The sequence below is a fragment of the Dasypus novemcinctus genome, chromosome 8, assembly GCF_030445035.2.
Source record: "Dasypus novemcinctus isolate mDasNov1 chromosome 8, mDasNov1.1.hap2, whole genome shotgun sequence".
Taxonomy (NCBI): Eukaryota; Metazoa; Chordata; class Mammalia; order Cingulata; family Dasypodidae; genus Dasypus; species Dasypus novemcinctus.
This window is the reverse complement of record NC_080680.1, coordinates 122,913,866-122,927,971: the sequence shown is the minus strand read 5'-3', so window position 1 is coordinate 122,927,971 and position 14,106 is coordinate 122,913,866. Positions and strand designations below refer to the sequence as shown.

The window sequence follows — 14,106 nt, the reverse complement described above, 5'->3', positions numbered from 1 at the left end:
GGTAGGCCCCTGGGAACCGGTGCTTGGATCTGGGGGGGTCTCATGCTTTCTCCCTGCCTAGGACTCAGAAGGCTCCGGAAGCACCAGTCTGCTGAGTGAACCCAGAGTCTCCGGACCAGCGGCTTCAAGTGTAGGTTGAATTTTGAAACCTTTCTCTGAGGGTTGTCAGGCTGTCCTGCTGGAAAGAGGGTGCCCCGAGATTCCAACTGGCTCTGCCTCTCTCCATCCGGCATCCTCTGTGCGCCTCCAGCTCCCCAGCTGTGACTGCCGAGACCAGGCGCTCTTGACAGCTATATTTTTGAGCAGCTCGGGCAAAGAACGTCATGTGGGAAAACCTGAAACTCTCCCCACCTCCTCCTCGCTCTCGCTCTCCCTTCTTCTCTTTCTCCAGCCCCGCTCTGCCTCTCTGCGTCACTGCCTCCCCTGCTGCCCCATCCGGTCCTCACCTTCGTGCCATTTCAGAAAGCAGGACAAGCAGCAGCTTCCCACGGCCCCTGGCCCGGGAGGACTGGTCTTAGCTGTGGTCCTTGCCCGCACGGGATCGGCCCCCTGGTCTTAGTATCTTGTCAAGTGGGCTCTGGGCCTGAGCACCCCACTTCCAGAGGGAGCAGCACGGCCCCTCCCGCGATGGAGCCAGACAGCACTGTCCCCCAGATGCGGAGGACCCTGAGATTGGGGATCCAGGGACCCACCACCCCGCGCCGTGAGAGGGCCCCGGCCCGTCCTTTCCGCTCTGCACGGCGAATTTGCTTCTCATCCTTCCTCCCATTGCCTGGGACAAAGTGGGAGAGTTTAGGGAGGGAGGGTGAGATGGGGAGGGGCGGAGAACAGGCGAAGCGCATGGAAGCAGCTCAGAGAATTTGCTATTTATGTGTTTCTTCGTTTTGCCAGGGTCCTAAAGGAGAAAAAGGAGACCGGGGACCCAAGGTGAGGTCACAGACTGAGGCGTGGAGGGCGGAGGACTTCCCAGCCTGGTTCTGGCGTTATCCATGTACAATGCCGCTTTCCTCTCTTCCCTCGGCCGGAAACAGGGAGACAGGGGGATGGATGGAGCCAGCATCGTGGGGCCCCCCGGCCCCCGGGGGCCGCCGGGGCGCATCAAGGTCCTGTCCAGTGTGAGTACCGCGCAGGTCCCAGCTTGCCTCCCTTCCTTTCTGCCTGTGCTAAAGGGGGAGCAGTTGTCCAGGCCTTGGCTTTCCTCTGGGCTGCTGGGTAACAGGCATCACGTGTTGGAGCATCCACCTGCCAGGACACCCCTCCTGCCTGCTCTTACCCTGTTTCCACCAGCCTCTCACGTGGTGCTTCCAGAACTTTCTCTCCTGGTTGGCAGCATTTGGGAGACAACTCAAAAAGCAGCCTAGCGTTGCTGGATTTTGTCTAGGTTCTTGGCTAAGCGGCAAGAAATGAATTTCAAGGCTTGCCACGTTGGTTAGGCCAGTAATTTAGTAAGGTAGGGAGGGAAGAGAAATGGGAGAAATGGGAGAAAATAGCAGATCATGGATCCCAGAGAGAGGAAGGGGCTGAAGAGTGATAAGGAGGGCCAACTTAGAGATTACAATTCCCCATTATAGATGAAAAACGCCCAGGTTTTACTTGTGCGGCCATCGTGGCAGGGAAACACGGCGAAAGCCAGGCGAGGAAAGCAGGAAGAGGGGAGAAGGCAAGAGACTGATTTGGCTTCGTGCTTGCTTTTTAAACCACTAATTATTCTGCCCCTTTGCTAATGGCATGGGAGGGGTTCCAGCTGTTCGCTGTTTTGACTGGTTACTCCACCCCTCAACCTCCTGGGAGGGCCCAATGGTCAGGCCCCTGGAGAATATCCAGGGCTTTTCTCGCCTCCCAGAGGAACTCCCGTTCTGAATGGGAGAATCTCGCACGTTCTTCCGGCTGCCTTCTTGGGGGTGCCGGAGGACATGTGTAAAGGGGGCGGTTTTCTGCCAGGTTCCGGTCCATCTCTTGATTGCCTGTGTGGCCTGCTTCACGAGGGGCAGGAGAGGCGATGAGGCCTCGTGAAGGGGCCCCATCTTCCCAGCCAGGCTCTGAACAAGTTGAGGAGTGAAACCAAAGAGGAAGACGGTGGCCGGATGCCACCTTTAGTCCTGATCGCGGTCAAGTTGAAGGGCTTAGCCCAGAGGGCGTGCCGGCGTCCCCCTCAGGCAGGGCGCGCTCCCTGGAGGCAGCTCCCCAGGGGAGGCCGGGGGTGCGGAGCTGAGCCGGCCCGTCCCGTGGCCCCAGACGGCCCCCCGCCTGCCAGCCTGGAGAAAGGGCAAGGGAAGCCTGGGGTTACAGGAAAAGAGCTCCCTTCCTGTCACGGAAACACCTCCAGGGAGGAAGAAGCGTTCCACCCTGCCCCGACCCTTCTTCATGGGGCAGCCAGTGAGGTGGGGTCTGACTGCAGGCGAGGCCGCCCACATTCCGGGGGTCCTGGTGGAGCGCCAGCCTCTGGGGTCAGGGCCAGCGCTGCCCCAGGGCTTAGCACGGCAGAAATGCGGCCTCTCACAGCTGAAGCCCGAGGGTGAGGCCAGCTGGGCTGCGCCCCCAACTTCCTGGCCCCTTCCGACTTCCGGTGGCCCCAGGCACTCCTTGGCAGCTGGATCCCGGTTTCTTTTTTCTCTCAATCTTTTTTTTTTTCAAATGTTACATTTTAAAAATATAAGAGGTCCCCATATACCCCCACCCCCCTCACCCCTCTCCTCCCACATCACCGACCATCCCGGTTTCTGTGTCTTCACACGGCCCTCTTCTTGCATCTCTGACTGCATTTGCCTCTCCCTCGAAGGACCCCAGTGACACGGGATTAGGGCCTGTTCTAATCCCATTGGACCTTGTCTGTAAGAATATCTGCACAAACTCTATTTCCAAATAAGGTTACACTCACAAATATGGAGGTTGATATGTGAGCCTATCTTGGGGAGATGCTGTTGAACCCACAACTGCCTGTTAATGTCTGTGTCCTCCATGTGGGCCCTTGGGGTCCTTTGATCTCTGGAGCCCCAGTACCTGCACCCAGTACCTGCCATGCAATTCTCCATTCCCAAGCACCCACATGCATTGACTGCATCAGGGCTCATGCGAGGCCCCAGGGGTGCAAAGAGGAATAAGACACAGTCACCACCTTCAAGGAGCCCCCAGTACAGTCAGGGAGAATAGACATAACTGAGATGCAAAGGGACAGCAATTCGGGGGCAAGGAGGAAAGATGTTTTGGGATGGGAGAGATCAGGGAAGACTTTCTGGAGGAGGTGTCTTTGGGCAGGGACTTCACAGGGATTTTACCGGGTAGGCTTGGAGGATGGGGTTTCCAGAGTCTAGGGGGCGGGGATACGCTGTGCCAAAGCACAGGGTGGGGCTGCATGGGGTGTCCAAAGTGCAGGGAGCCGACTGGCACAGGGCAGTGGGCATGAGGATGGGCGGGGACCGACGGAGATCTGGAGAGGGCTGAATGTGTCTGAGACCAGATTGCAGTCCACTTAGTACTAGGACGTCACATTTTTAAAAACTGTGGCCCTTTGGAGAGAAAGGATGGCACTCTGGTAACAGAAAGACAAAAGGCCCCAAATAACTGGGAAAAGTATGACACGTGGGGCAAAAAATTTGATTAAAAAATATCAAGTGTGGATAAAGATGTGGGGAAGACATCATCTTGTAGGCTCCTCGTAGAGGTGTGAATTGTATAGCCCCTTTGGACAGCGCCGGGCAGTCCCTCAGAATAAAAAATGCCGATCTCCAGCGATTCCCCATGGAAAGCCCTTCAACTATATGGCTGGGTGAAAACAGCAAGTTGAGGACTAATGCATACAACCTGCAACCATTTATGTGAAAATAACTACATGCACAAATACGGAGAAATTCACAGAGCATCACCACTGTATACTCCCTATGGGTGTAGATATATATTTACATTTTTGAAAGAGGAGACAGGGATGTGTTGTGCAGCGTTCCACAAGAGGGAGGCAGTGCAGCAGCTCAGGGCTGTTTTATGAGAAACGAGAGGCACGGACGCGCTGGCAGTGGGTTCGGCGTGTTATTTTGCCCCCCACCGTGCTCTCCGTGCTGGGTGACTTTAATTAAAGCTTCGCTGCCAGGGGCCAGGCAGGACACATGCCATTCTTTGTCCTCATTGTCGGTGTTTCTCTTTTCAGTCTTTGATCAACAGCACCCATGGATTCATGAATTTCTCTGGCATTCCTGAGCTCGTCGGGCCTCCGGTGCGTATCCACAGCTACCCTAGAGTGGGATTCCTCCCCAGAGACCCCCGCTGGAACCAAGTCAGTTGGCTTGGCATCCTCTACAGCCCTGGAGCCTAGAGCTAGAATATGTGAAAGGAGCCTGGGAAAAGAACTTTGCGTTTTTGAGAAGTTGCCATCACACTGATTTGATCAGGGGGAGGGTTTTATCCAGTGCAGTGGAAGCTTCCCCGCCAAGGCATCAGAAATGTGTGCGATAGAAGTGAGAGACTCACGAGTAACAAACTGACCTCTGTGCAATGCTTTGGACCTGCTTTTACTTCACAATATCTCATTTCACAGGACAGAAAGAGCCTTGAGGGAGTTATCATTGTGCAAATAGGAAAACCTAAGGCTGGGGAGGAAATATGACTTATCCCAGCCTTTATCCCATTTTAGAGATCAGGAAACTGATATACAAAGAAGTTAAATTATTTGTGCAGACCCCCAAAGTTGGTCTGCAGCAAAACCGGATATAAGGTGAAGGAAGCTCTCTCCCAAAGCTTGTGCAGTAAACTCCCACTGCACCTTCTAGCATCTTTTGGGGCCATCTGGGGAAAGAGGAAAGAGCTCTGGCCTCTGGATCCTTGGGTTCCAGTTCCAGCTCTGCTGGGCACCGCTGTGAACCTCTGATTCTCTTCTCTCCTAATACCTCCCTAGACTTTGGGACAGCCTGTAAGAGGTGATGGAGTTGAAACTGCTTTGTAAACTGAGGCACACTGTGCCAAGCCAAAGTGAAGGTAGAGGCTTATACTTCTCGAGCTGTGCAATCCAGTTGTCCACTGGGGCCACCCTTCCCTGCAGATCCCGTTAAGGTTGGCCCTGTCCATGTCCTGGGGACTATTCAGGCCCCTTCCCAGGATTTCAGCAACTATCTGGGGGTTCATCTGGCACTGAGGAACCTCTGGTTAATGGCTGCCTCACTCTCTTCTGCTCAGCTCCCAATGGGGCACTCTTCCCTTGATTCCTACCAAATATCTTAGGGTGTTCCAGAGAAGCAGAACCCACGGGGCATCTGTCTCTGTCATGAGAGGTTTGTTTTTGGGAGTTGGCTCTCTTGACTTTAGGGCTGGCAAGTCTGAAATGGGCAGGACGGGTGGAGGCTGGAAACACAGGCCGGGGTGGATGTCGCAGGACTGAGCCAGAAATCCGGCAGCTGGGCAGGCGGGCGGGCGAGGAACCCGGCTGTGGTCTTGAAGCATCATTTCTCTCTTTCCTTGGAAGCCCCAGTTCTTTGCCCTTAAGGCCTTAATTAGACGTGGCCCACCTACGTGGTGGAGGCTCATCTCGTTCACTTCAAGCCAACGGATTGCAGCACAAATCCCATCAGCAAAATACTGTCCAGGCCAGAGACTGAGCAAGCAGCCAGACGCCGTAGCCCAGCCGAGTGGACATCTAAATGAACCGAGAGAACAAATAATCAAAAACACCCCCTAATCAAACCCTAAGGTCAACCACCCAGCCAGCCAAAGTCCTTTCGCCGAGGGCCCTGGTTTTCATCGGGCTGTGTTGGGGCTTTGGGGTGATAGGGTGGAGATGGTAGCAAACCACAGACGGCCTGAAAGTCAAGGTTAGACAGCTCTGATGCAATGGTGCCACCCTCGAGCCGCGCCTCTTCCAGGCAGAGCTGTGCTGGCTGTTGCCGCCCTCCCCTTGGGCGATCCCAGGCCCTCGAGGGTCCCCTTTGTCCCTTGGGGTGTGTCAGGCTCTCTCCACGCACTGGCAGCTCCTCTCGGGGAGGCCTGGGGCCCCAGGGGTCCCCTTTCCACCCCACTACGTGGGCAGCCCCTTGAGACCTTGCCGACACTCGTTCTTGCTATACTGTCGCACTCAGAAGCCTTTCGTGACTGCAGGTATCTTGGGGCCGGTAGGAAGGAGGGCTCTGGGGCCACGTGGAGTGACAGATTGTGCCCTGGAGGCTTCAAAATGCCTGGGGGGAAGCTCCTAAGACCCGAGTCACCCTCCAAGTACCCGGCTCATTGGCGCCCACGCCTCGGAGATCCACACCTTGTTCTGTAAGAAGTTTATTGAGGTCCTAGGTTCTGCGCCATCGCCCCATGAGGTCTGGGGAGCAGAAAGCATCCGGTGGGGGGACTCCGGGCTCTGGCCTGGCCCCTTCCTCAGAATCCTCCTCCACAAAAGGAGCCGAGTGAGCTGACGGGGGGCGAGAAATGCTTAGGCCTTTGGAAGGTGCTGGAAGGGAGGCACCCCCAGGAATGGGGTCCCTGCTCCCCCTGGACAGGCCGCTCCTGATCCGCTGCATTATGCTTGGTGTGTCACAGGGACCGGAGGGCTCACCTGGGCTGCCAGGATTCCCAGTAAGTACCAGCAGCTCGCGTCCATCCGCCGCGCCCTCTCCCCTCCTCCCTGCATGGCCGAGCTTGGTGCCATCTTGTTTCTGTGACCCGTCCCTGTGACCCTCCCGGCAGGGATCCTCCCTCCTTTGAGTCTCCCAGAGCTTCCTTTTCACCCCTCCTGGGCATCTTTCCTGCTGCGCCCTGGTCTCGCTTCTCCTCCGCCCCAGTGGTCACGGGTGACAGCGGCTGCTGCCTCCAGGAACGTGGAGGCGCTTATCGAAGCGAAATGGAGTTTGGTCCTGACGGTGGAATTCGAAGTGATTGCCTTCTCTGTGTCTGTATACTTGTCTGAACTTTTTACATTTTCTAAAAGGAAAATGTCTGTGATGACACTGCAAGTACATGTGAACCAGACATGGAAAAACAGAGAGGGGCGGCTGTAGAGGGCCTCTGGCCTCCGCCCCGGCCGCTCCGTGACCTGCGGCGGCCTCCGGCATACGTTTTTCTCTACCTGGGTGGTTCTGGCTTCCCCAAGGAAGATGGAAGGGCCCGGGCCTCCGCCCTCCAGTAAGGCCTGTGCCGCTGACAGGCGCCTATGGACTAGGCCTCCATTTAAGACTTCATTTGTTTTTAAAAAGGAAAGAAAGGAAGAGGGTCGCTGCTAAAGAATAATAGCAAATATTTGAAAGTCGCCAAGGAGACAAGGCAGGGGCTTGCTGGGAGTGGAAGAGCAGGAAAGCGCTGAAATGCCTCTGCAGGTCAGAGGCCAAGGCTGCGTGAGCCCGTCCCGGACCCCAGGGTCTGCCGGGCACTCGAGGCCGCCTCTGCTTAGAGCTCGGAAGGGGAAGGCAGGGGAGAGGAAAGGCCTTGCTGGCGGGGAGGGGGCTGCGAGGGGCTGCAGGGCAGAGAGAGCACGGAGCACAGAGGCGCGAGAAAAGGGCCCACCCAGGGGTGCAAGGTGGAGAGGGAGTTAGGTGTCAGGGCCTGGCTGGTTGGGTAGGGGTGCCAGTCTAGGGTGTTGAGGTCTGACTAGTTGGGTTGGGGTGCTAGTCTAGGCTGTCAGGGCCTGGCTGGTTGGGTTGGGGTGCTAGTCTAGGGTGTCGAGGTCTGGCTGGTTGGGTTGGGGTGCTAGTCTAGGGTGTTGAGGTCTGGCTGGTTGGGCTGGGGTGCTAGTCTAGGGTGTTGAGGTCTGACTAGTTGGGTTGGGGTGCTAGTCTAGGCTGTCAGGGCATGGCTGGTTGGGCTGGGGTGCTAGTCTAGGGTGTTGAGGCCTGGCTGGTTGGGTTGGGGTGCTAGTCTAGGGTGTTGAGGTCTGGCTGGTTGGGTTGGGGTGCTAGTCTAGGGTGTTGAGGTCTGGCTGGTTGGGCTGGGGTGCTAGTCTAGGGTGTCGAGGTCTGGCTGGTTGGGCTGGGGTGCCAGTCTAGGGTGTTGAGATCTGACTAGTTGGGTTGGGGTGCTAGTCTAGGCTGTCAGGGCCTGGCTGGTTGGGCTGGGGTGCTAGTCTAGGGTGTTGAGGCCTGGCTGGTTGGGTTGGGGTGCTAGTCTAGGGTGTTGAGGTCTGGCTGGTTGGGCTGGGGTGCTAGTCTAGGGTGTTGAGATCTGACTAGTTGGGTTGGGGTGCTAGTCTAGGGTGTTGAGGTCTGGCTGGTTGGGCTGGGGTGCTAGTCTAGGGTGTTGAGGTCTGACTAGTTGGGTTGGGGTGCTAGTCTAGGGTGTCGAGGTCTGGCTGGTCTAGGGTGTTTGGATCCCATCCCATAGGCAGAGGGGAGATAGAGAAGAGGTGGGAGTCAAGGGGCATGCGTGGGTGGTGCAGGCTGGCCTGGAGAAACCCTGGGGTGGGCAGAGGCAGCAGGGCCAGGTAAGAGGCTGTTTCCATAGCACCCAGGGGGAGGAAACCAAAGTCCAGAGGGGTGCTCCCCCCCCCCCCCCCCCCCCCGCATCAAACGCTTTCCTTTCTCCTAGACCACCACTCTGCGCTCCTTAACATTAACAAATACCAAGGCTAATCATGACTCACACCTGCTCTCCATTCTTCCTCTTTTTGAGTATCGCATTTCCAATCCATTAAAGCTTTTTCATCTCAAAAGAGAATAAAAAAGAACCTCCGATGATTCTTTCCAGGGCCCCAGAGGACCAAAAGGTGACACTGGAGTGCCTGGATTTCCAGGATTAAAAGGAGAACAGGTAAGAGAGGCCCAGGTGACTGGATGTGTTGGTGCTCTGGAATTTTCTAGAATTTCCCCTTAGCTGGGGAGAGTTGTTAACTTTTTTAATTAAAAAAATGTTTTTAGATCTAATTCACATAATATAAAATCCATCCTTTTATAGTGTATAGTTCAGAGGTTTTTCAGTACAGTCACAAAGCTGTGCAACCATCAAATTCTGGAACATTATTCACACCCCAAAAAGAACCCCCGTACCGTCACTCCCCAGCTGCTCCCTTTCATAATCTCAAGGTTCCTCCGTGGCGAGGGAGGGCCCTGGGAGGTGGAAGTGGTTTCCAACCTCGCTTGGAAAGAGAACTCGCCCCCACGCTCCCTGAACCCGCGTCCCGTGTGCTATCCTTTCACTCCCTGTGGGCACCCCGCTGGAGTTGGCGCTCCCCGAGGGCAGACTTCACTCCCGTTTCTTGTCTATAGCTCTGGCACTTCCCAGGCCTGGCACACAGCTGGTGCTCAGAGTGCTTGTTGAATAAAAGAGTGCGTCACTAACGAATCAAGTGTTAACATTTAGAAATTAGAAGCTGAGGCAGGAACTAGCGTGCGTGCCCCTCTCTGTGTGCCTCTCAGGTCTGCCGTCCCGGGCGGTTCTTAGAGCTCAGGGGGAGGGGACATCCATAAACAGACTGGGTTCATTTATTCATCCATCCGACTGTTGACCCCTGCATCCGTTCACCCACTCATCAGACGCGGAGGCTCGCCCAAGGAGCACTGGCCAGTTTCCTGCAGTGGGCACTAGTACGCTGGGAGACAGACATGCAGAGCCGTCAGTGCACGGTCCCTGCTGTGGGGAGTCTGTGCCCAGCTCAGGGGAGCATTGTGCATGGAGCACCTGGGCTGGCCTTGGGGAATCCCGGTAGTGGCTGTGCTCTCGCAGAGGAGGGAACAGTGGGCTTCTCCCTCTCCTCCCTCCCCCAGCGCTCCACGCTCACCCTTTAGGGGGAGGAGAGAGGCTCCACTGTCTGTTGGACCCCAGGGAGTGAGCTTGTCACTGCATGGGGTGATGTCTGTGGGCGCTTTTGTCCCCAGGGGCCTGAGGAATGCGAGGGGCGCGGGCGGCTCTGGCTTGGGAGGGGACTGGTCACGTCTCTCTTGTTAAAGCAAGAGTGACTGTCGCTTTGCACGCTTTGTGTCCCCCGTGGCGAGGTCAGCTGGATCTGGAGGGACCCCGTGGCACCCCAGCCTCTAACCCCCTGCCACCCGGAGAGGCCCGGCCGGGCTCCCGGGCAACTCTGCTCCGGCCGCTCGCGGCAAACGTGCTGCCTCCGCTCTGCCTCTAACACTGTTGTGCTTGCTGCTTCTTGCTCTCCGCTGCCCAGGACGGCCTGTCCTCACCGGTGGAGTGGTAAGATTCAGGTATTGGGCGTGGGGCAGGGGGCAGGGAGACGAGGCTGCCCTGCCGGCGTGCAGCCTTTGCCCGGGCCGCCCCCAGCCCTCCGAGAGTCTTCCCTGTGGTCCGCCCAGCTCCCCGGCAGCCAGCATTGGCGCTTGTGACCAAAGCCTAAGAGGAATATGGAAAATTTCCCTGCCTGGCCTCTCCTCTTCCGGGACGCCCCCTGGGTTGGTCGATGGCTGTGCAGGGACAGGATTTGGGTCCCTGCTTCTCTCCATTTCCCAACACCTGGTCTACCTCTGCCTGACCGACAGTTTGCTGGGAGCCTGGAGTTTGGGGGGCAACATCCCACATGGAGACACGAGACCCCTGTGCTGAGAGAGGCCTCTTGTGCTTAGCCATTAACCTGCTTTTCCAATTTCGGTTGCTTCAAGTTGAGTTGTTAGAAAAGCAAGCTCTCCAAGGGTGCCAGGGGTTCCCTGAGGGGTACTGCGGACGAAGAGGTGGAGATCTGGGGGGACGGACACGAGGTGTAGCTCTGTCGGCAGTGGGAACTGGGGAGAGGTGGGGACACCTCAGCCATGACCCGACACACCTGCCGGCGTGTTGAGGGGGGAGCGGAGAGCGTTCACTCAGGAGGCAGCGGCGCTCCTACGGCGAGAGTCACGTCCGCGCGGCGGGGTGGAGGGCTGGGGCGAAGGCGGAGGGGGGCAGACCCAGCCTCATCGAAAGGTCCTCTGAATTGCAGGGCGAGAAGGGCGAGCCGGGCACCATCGTGACGGGGGACGTGCCTCTGGAGAGTCTGAGGGGGAGAAAGGTAACGACGTCCCCCAGTCCCCGAGAGCACGCGTCTGCCTTGGCGCCCCATCTTTGCTTCTGCCTCGGGGTTCCTCTGAGTGACAAGTCTGTATCTCCTTGCAGGGCGAGCCTGGAGTGCACGGGACCCCAGGACCAATGGTAAGCCTGAGCCAGGTCTGAACTGGGGTTTGAAGAATTTCCCATGTTCTCGATTGGTTAGACAATTAGTTACTCCAGTCTTGACAATAAAAAGGATGTGGCAGATGCACTCATCTGAGGAGAGGCTAACCACCATTAGATAAGAATCGCAGTGGTTTCACACAATCCGCGCTTGCAAAGTCCGCTCTGGTTCTTGAAGTTATTCCTGTTTGGGCGTCTCTCCTCCAAGCAGTGACTCAGGGACCCAGGATGCTTCCACCCTGTGGCTCTGTCATCTGGTGGACTGAAGGCTGTGCTGGCGTCACCCAGCTGGCAGGCCAGTGGGGGGGGCGGGGAGGTGGGAGAGGGGCGAACAGGGAAGATGATTCCTTCCACCACTTTCCGTTGGCCAGAACTCAGGCGCCTGGGGGCCTTGGAAGAGGGAGAGCAGATGGAAGAGGGAGAGGTGATGAGACGTGCAGTTGTGCCATAGCTGAAGATCTCTAGTTGCACAGGGAACCCTTCAAGGAGCCCCCAAAATCTCTCTGGGCTGTTTGGATTCTGGTCCTGGTTGTGCTGCTCATTTGCTGTGAGACGTCGGGCGAACCCTCTTCCCTCCTGGGTTTCTGTTTTCCCATCTGTCAGTTGAGGCACTTGGATTAGCACTAAAAGATTCCTAGGTGTCGCTGCTCTTAGAATCTGTGACCCTTTTGGGCTGCTAAACAGTTTTTATAACTTCTGGTTCGCCCCAGCATGAACCCTAAACTTCCCCAACACATATTCCTCCCCAAGGAACATGGGATAATGCAGGTGGAGAATGCCCGCTTGCTCGGATGTTATGCTGATACAAGTCCGCTCATTTCGTCCTCACAGCCCTAAGAGGTGAATTTTAAAAACCCCGTTTTATGGATAGGGAAACCAGGTTCAAAGAGGTGAGGTGACTTGCCCACGTCATGTACCTTTTAAATGGCAGAGCTTGGATCCGAATCTAAGTCCAGGCGCTCTCCACCCCACCTGCTACCTCCAAGGAACAACCTGCTCTTGAAAGTTTTGAAACGTTTTGGGCTGGAGCATTGTACAGGTTTGTTCTGTTGAAGTCGGGCCTCAGGCCTGGACAGAGAGGACCACACACTCCTCTAAGAGATACTTCTCTTGATGAAAGGCCCAGAACATCCAAGGTCCATCTCTAGAAGGACCTTTGGTACCTTAAGTCAGCAAAACGGTCACCCTGGAGAGGGATAGTGGAAGGCTAAGACAGATGGAGGGAGTGTCGTGTTAAGCTCCAATACCACGGCAAACACTCTTGAGTCACAGTGGTGACCTTCGGGCTGCTGCCAATGGTAGTGCCAGTTGTCCCCGCTGAGGCGCAGCTTGTCAGGCGCAGGATGTAAGGCGCTTCTTCATCTACTCAGCACGAAGCTGCCGTCAGGACCAGGGTGGCGCTAGCAGCCAGTAGAACTTACTAGGGCCTGGCCTCTCAGTGTTGTCCAAGGACCAGCAGCAGTGCATCACCTGGGAGTTTGTTAGAACTGCTCAGGCCCCGTCCCGGCTCTACGGAACAGGAATCTGCATCTTGGCAAGATCCCAGGTGATTCCTGCCTACGTCAGAGTTTGAGAAGCACTGGCTAGCACGGGCCAACCCCAGGGCCATGCCCTGTTAATGCCTTCTGCCTTTCCTCTTGGCTATCTCCTTCACCTTAGAGGAACACGAGACCTTGCTTCAACTCAGTCTCCAGTTGCCATTTTCCAGGGCCTGGCTGTATACAGTCGATTCTCGTTATTTGTAGGAATTACGTTTTCCAAAGTTGCCACGGACGCTGACTAGTGAATGCTGAACTGTCGCTCCTGGGGAGAATGGAGGGAGAGGTTCCTACAGCCTCTAGCCACAACCCTTTCATCAGCTGGTCAAGATGTGAACTTGCTTTATGTTCATGTTTAAGCCTCCTTACTTAGTATATACTGCGGAGACATTAACATGGAACCCACGGCCAACCGCTCTCCACTCATGCCTGAACGAGGCTTCTCTAACACGTGTACTTTCTCCAGAAGGCACGTTCAAGATCTCTTGCACTTATGAACTCTAGACAGCACTTCAGCACTACGCTTGGGGGCCACTTTAAACAGTAAAAACACCCCCCAAAAAAGCACGAAAATATGAGAAACCTGACACTCAATATACTGTGGAAAGGATGCTTGTTTCCACTGTGAGAGCTGAAACAAGAAGGCAGGACTTCTCCTTGTTCATCTCTGCTGGGAGCTTGTGCATCAGGCGACTCAAAATTGTTGCCACTCTGCGCATGTCTGCGAATGGCCTCAAAAGCCCTGCAAGTATTGATGTAGGGGTTACGAGTAGATCTTAGTGAGAAGTGAACTGGCAAATACTGAATCCGTGAATGATGAGGGAATGATGAGGGCTGGGTTGTATGTCGATGGCAGCAGGGAGAAAGGACCTGGATGGCTCCGGGCTAAACCAGTCGTCATCCCCAGGACAGGGCAGGGGACGGGCCAAGCCCTGGGTGGAACATGACCGGGAGGAGGTCTAGGCCAGGTAGTCTCCATCCCGGGCACCAGAAGGCACACGGGTTTTTGTAGGAGCTTTGAATGGGACAGTGGCTCTAGAAGCATGTGGACTGAGAAAACTGGCCTAGGAACTGGCCATGTCCAGGTCCCAGGAGCTCAGCTGGAGGAGCAGGGAACCAGACTGAGATGCCGGTCCTTAGGGATGGGTGGGTGCAAGGCAGGAACCCAATCCTAGAGCAGGTTATCTGGCAGGGCTGCGGGACTGGAACAGGGGTCACGGGAAGCCCTGGATTATAAGACAAAGGCCCACAGGCTGCGCTGGCTTGGCCCTGGGCTACCTGCTTGCTGAGGCTGTGAGCTACTGACCACTACTTCTTTAGCTGGCCAGGAGTGAGTCCAGAGTCAGGGGTGGGGGAGAACCTGTAGAAGGACGGGGATTGGTCAGGGGATCAGCAGGTGGTTCCTGGGCCAGGAGAGTGCCCGGGAGACAAGGAGCCAGGCAGGGGGTTGCTTCGTCTTGACGCCGTATCCTTTCTCCTATCCACAGGCTGTCATCATCCCTGCACAGCCCCCACC

The 14,106-nt window shown here is 56.2% G+C and overlaps 1 protein-coding gene across 1 annotated transcript in view; it reads left to right on the top strand.

The window, feature by feature from the left end:
- Window positions 1-14,106, top strand: part of COL15A1 (collagen type XV alpha 1 chain) — a 109,770-nt gene that overhangs the window by 74,355 nt on the left and 21,309 nt on the right. The window contains exons 19-26 of the mRNA XM_058302620.1: window positions 62-130; window positions 892-927; window positions 1,032-1,115; window positions 4,142-4,207; window positions 6,508-6,543; window positions 8,644-8,706; window positions 10,823-10,891; window positions 10,996-11,031. Coding sequence (XP_058158603.1) covers window positions 62-130; window positions 892-927; window positions 1,032-1,115; window positions 4,142-4,207; window positions 6,508-6,543; window positions 8,644-8,706; window positions 10,823-10,891; window positions 10,996-11,031 — 459 coding nt within the window. The remainder of the gene's footprint in view (window positions 1-61; window positions 131-891; window positions 928-1,031; window positions 1,116-4,141; window positions 4,208-6,507; window positions 6,544-8,643; window positions 8,707-10,822; window positions 10,892-10,995; window positions 11,032-14,106) is intronic.